Source organism: Miscanthus floridulus, unplaced genomic scaffold (assembly GCF_019320115.1).
Source record: "Miscanthus floridulus cultivar M001 unplaced genomic scaffold, ASM1932011v1 os_1001_4, whole genome shotgun sequence".
In the NCBI taxonomy this organism is placed as follows: Eukaryota; Viridiplantae; Streptophyta; class Magnoliopsida; order Poales; family Poaceae; genus Miscanthus; species Miscanthus floridulus.
This window is the reverse complement of record NW_027097459.1, coordinates 20,752-25,625: the sequence shown is the minus strand read 5'-3', so window position 1 is coordinate 25,625 and position 4,874 is coordinate 20,752. Positions and strand designations below refer to the sequence as shown.

General features: G+C 48.3%; 1 protein-coding gene across 1 annotated transcript; it reads left to right on the top strand.

Annotated features, from left to right (window-relative positions):
* The first annotated feature begins 289 nt into the window (after positions 1-289).
* On the top strand, positions 290-4,192 carry LOC136533592 (protein disulfide-isomerase-like). The gene is made up of 10 exons (XM_066526146.1): positions 290-542; positions 1,167-1,197; positions 1,331-1,618; positions 1,741-1,929; positions 2,065-2,190; positions 2,589-2,726; positions 2,857-2,976; positions 3,078-3,195; positions 3,468-3,580; positions 3,677-4,192. The coding sequence occupies exons 1-10, from the start codon at positions 346-348 to the stop codon at positions 3,911-3,913; spliced, it is 1,557 nt and encodes a 518-aa protein (XP_066382243.1). The 5' UTR covers positions 290-345; the 3' UTR covers positions 3,914-4,192.
* Positions 4,193-4,874: the final 682 nt, after the last annotated feature.

The window sequence follows — 4,874 nt, the reverse complement described above, 5'->3', positions numbered from 1 at the left end:
CTTAGGACCGCCCACTGTTTATAGACCCCTAACTTACGATTAATTACATCCTAATAAAAAGCAGGCGGCACGGTCTTTTCCTAGCCCATCCTCCTTTAGCGCCTCTAAATGACGGCGATTATCCAAAGCTATTCGCGATAATCACAGGGACCCATCCGCAAACGTGGCCCTGCAAATATCTCGTGACCCCCCGGCGCCCGCCACTTCGCCAGCCGCCCGGTGGGGCCCGGGCGGCAGGGACCCGCGCCCCTGTGGACTCCTCGCGTGCCCCGCCCTATTAAACCCCACCACCCCACGGCACCAGTTCCCTCCGGACGAAGAAATCTGACACTGCGCTGCTCCGCCATGGCGATCCGCTCCTCCAAGGCCTGCTGGATCTCGCTGCTGCTCGCGCTCTCCGCCGTCGCGCTCTACGCGCGGGCGGAGGATTCCGCCGCCCCGGCGGAGGGTGCGGCCGAGGCCGTGCTCACCCTCGACGTCGACACCTTCGACGAGGCCGTCGCCAAGCACCCCTTCATGGTCGTCGAGTTCTACGCCCCCTGGTGAGTTCTACCCCCTCGCTTGGCCGATTCGTTTAGTGGTTCGTACGGGTAGATCTCGCGCTCGGGTCGCGAGGGTTTAGCGGGCTCGGATCGGGGATTCCGCGGTCGGCTTGGAGAGATGCTTGGCTGGTGTTACAGTTCAGATGCGGGACTTGTGCTCGGATTGGGTTTTGGTGATGTGACGGGGCGCTTGGGGTCGCAGTTGCGCTGATTTGGTCGCTGTTCTTCGCGTGGATTTGTTTTGTTTACTGTGCACTCATGACCGCGGCAGTTTTTCCAGCTCCAGACTCAGATGAGTCGTGCTAAGTTCTAGTAGTTGTTTTCGTCGATTCCTTGTTTGGTCTGGATACTCGATGGCTCAATGATGATGAATCGCTGGTTTTGTTCGTTTTCTGCGGTTGGTGTGCTTGATTTGACGTCTCTGCGATGCTTTTTTTTTGTCATGTTTAGAATCGGGCCCGCACTTGCAACTATGATGTGTGATTATCATGTGCTGTTGCTTTGGTGTGATTACTGTTGGGACACACTTGCAAGTTGCAACTTTACTGATGTGTGATTACTGTTGCTATTCTTACATGATCTCTATTAATTGTTATAGCTAATGTGGTCGAATCGAATTTGCAGGTGTGGACACTGCAAGAAACTTGCTCCAGAGGTAATAATGCTTCTCCTATCCTTTGGTCACTCCCTTTACCCACAGAAGGGGTTGTATTCTGATTGGTTCAATCTTTTTTTTTTGGGATATATGATTGGTTCAATCTCATATGCTGTTTCCTTTGATGTTTCAGTATGAGAATGCGGCCAAGGCACTTAGCAAGCACGACCCACCGATTGTTCTCGCTAAGGTTGATGCCAATGAGGAGAAGAACAGGCCGCTTGCTACCAAGTACGAGATCCAAGGGTTCCCAACCCTCAAGATCTTCAGGAACCAGGGGAAGAACATTCAGGAATACAAGGGCCCTAGGGAGGCTGATGGCATTGTCGATTACTTGAAGAAGCAGGTTGGCCCTGCTTCCAAGGAGCTCAAGTCACCGGAAGATGTTGCGACCCATTTCGATGATAAGAAGATCTACATTGTAAGCTTCCAAATCAAAGTTTCCATGCGTTTTTTATTTAGTAATCATTTAATTTTTATTATGATGTGCAGGCAAAGTGATGCTCTTGAGCTGAAAACTGACTGATAATTGCAATTTTATAGGTTGGTGTCTTCACAGAATTCAGCGGCACTGAATTTACAAACTTCATGGAGGTCGCTGAGAAGCTGAGGTCTGACTATGACTTTGGCCACACTTTGCACGCCAACCACCTCCCACGTGGTGATGCAGCTGTGGAGAGGCCATTGGTCAGGCTGCTGAAGCCTTTTGATGAGCTTGTTGTTGACAGCAAGGTTTTACTCACATTCTCTGTTACATTTGGTGATAGTTTTGGTAGCACTCATGTATTTCATACTGATAATTAAGCATACCATAATGTTAATGTCATGTGATTGTTGTTAGTGACACATTGCTGCTACATTGTGCAGGATTTTGATGTCGCCGCTCTTGAGAAGTTTATTGATGCTAGCAGCACCCCTAGAGTTGTCACTTTTGACAAGAACCCTGACAACCACCCATACCTCATGAAGTTCTTCCAAAGCACAGCTCCCAAGGTAATAACATGACATTTCTGCTCGAAATAGTTTGAGTACTTCTATTGGCCAATTGTTGGTTAACTTGGCCATTTTTTATAACTTTATTTACTAAATTTGATCGCAAGCTACCATGTCTGCATCCAACTAGCTTTAGTGTGCCATGTTAACTCTATTGAATAAATGCAATGCTTGGCAATTTGGAGTCTGCATCACTTAATTATGAAGTATATTTCTAGTGCAATCAACGGACTTTCTGGATTTATGTAACAGCTTGTTCTATTCATATTTTAAATTATCTATAGTTTGAAGCTATAATTCTTGTGGGTTGGAAAAGGATGTTTACAGCATTGCACAATGGTTTGAACTTATTCATTACTGACTATTTTCACTGTTTTGTGACACCAAATGATTGGCAGGCTATGCTGTTTTTGAACTTCTCCACTGGACCTTTTGATTCTTTCAAGTCTGTTTACTATGCTGCCGCAGAGGAATTCCAGAACAAGGAAATCAAGTTCCTTATTGGTGACCTTGAATCCAGCCAGGGTGCCTTACAGGTTTGATTCTCACTTCCCCTTGTACATGATGCTTGCCTTACAGGTTTGATTCTCACTTCCCCTTGTACATGATGCTTTTTCATTTATATCTAAACTGTCTATGCTAACAGTCAAACTCTTGAAATGACAGTACTTTGGTCTGAAAGAGGACCAGGCACCCCTTATCCTCATCCAGGATGGTGATTCCAAGAAGTTCTTGAAGGATCACATTGAGGCTGACCAGATTGTCTCTTGGTTGAAGGAGTACTTTGTAAGTACTGTTTGAACTTCAATTCACTCTTGTGACTATTTGTTTTGTTTAATTAATATGATATGATTGTAGAGTTCATTGATCTGTTATATTTGGTATAGGATGGCAAATTGGCGCCGTTCAAGAAGTCTGAGCCTATTCCTGAGGTCAACAATGAGCCTGTTAAGGTTGTTGTGGCTGACAACATCCACGATTTCGTCTTCAAGTCTGGCAAAAATGGTACACATCATGATTATTCTGTTCTTTTTCATCAAATTAGGGATTATTTATTTATGGTAGGCGTAATTTCAACAGAATTATGTTTAGCATTTAGTTCTTGTCTTTGTCCCAGCGATGGAATTCTTTATATAATGGATTGAAATAATCTTGACATATCTAATTCTGTAGCAGTTCTTAATTATGTTCAGCATGTAGTTGTCTTTGTCCCACAGTGATGGAAGTCTTCATATAATAGTGTGGAAGTAATCTTGATATATCTAATTGTGTTGCAGTTCTTATTGAATTCTATGCCCCCTGGTGTGGACACTGCAAGAAGCTGGCGCCGGTCTTGGAAGAGGCAGCCACCACTCTCCTGAGTGATGAGGAAGTTGTGATTGCTAAGATGGTCTGTCTCTTACCCCGCGAGTCTTGCTCACTGTTCCTCCTGAACCCTTGTTACAAAAACCATTGTGGCTTAACTATAACCCTACATTGTTTCCAGGATGCGACTGCCAATGATGTGCCCAGTGAGTTCGAGGTCCAAGGCTACCCAACTCTGTACTTCGTGACCCCCAGCGGGAAGGTCACCTCCTACGACAGCGGCAGGACGGCTGATGAGATCGTCGACTTCATCAAGAAGAGCAAGGAGACTGCCGGTGCCACCCAGGCGACGACGACAACATTGGAGAAGGCAGCTGACGCTGCCGAGAAGGCTGAGCCTGTCAAGGACGAGCTCTAAACATCCATACAAGGTGTGGATGCTGTGGTTGTGTAAGCATGGGAGAGGAGGGGGAGAAAACCCGGCGCTAACATGCTTGGCAGCGCCAAGCCTCCAACTTTAGTTTTTGCGTGAGGGGAGAGAGCGCAGAGGGAGAGAATGCGAGGGATCTGTGTCGTGTTTTGCTCCGTGGCGCGGTATGTCTGTGCATCCCATTGAGATTATGTACAATTACAACCAGTAGAAAGAAAGAGATTGTGGTCAGGTTGAATGGATGAATAAATGGTGAGTCATGAAACAGGCGCTTTTGTGATCCATTGTGATGGTGAGGTTGAAAGGATGAATAATTAGTAGAATAGAGTAAGATAGCGATTGGTTGAGAGACATAATAGGAAGGATGGTTCCATCTCAGTTTTTAGAGGCGTTCCATGGCCGGGCCTTGTCCCTGCGACCTTGTGGCCAGGCCTTGCCGCGCACTCATTGCTCGCGCCGGTGCCCATGGCTGGGTCTTACCCCCGCTGCCGCACTCGCTGCTCGTGCTGGCGCCCACGGCGGGGCCTCGCCCCTGCAACCCTATCACCCTGCTGCTAGGCCTCGCCCTCACGCTCGCTACCGGTGCTGGCAGCCACGGCCGGCGACCTCGCATGCTCGCGGCCTGTGTTAGTTGATCTCCACCAATAGGCCCAACGGCCTATTGGGCCCTTGCCTCTGCTCCCTGATCGTGGGAGCCCAACCCTAACTGGTTGGTGGGTCCCTGTCGCACAACACATATATATAGAGCAGTGGGGAACTGGGCTCGGGTCATGAGGTTGAACGGAGCCCCCATCTCACCTAAAAAAAACCCTAATCCGATCTTAAAGAGGTGCTGCCAGCGATGGGATGTGCCCACCGATGTTCGCCGTCGCCTCTGCAGGCCACGGGAACACCACTGGATCGCCACCTCGTCTCCTCACCGGCCGCGCCGAGCACCGGCGTCCGCGAG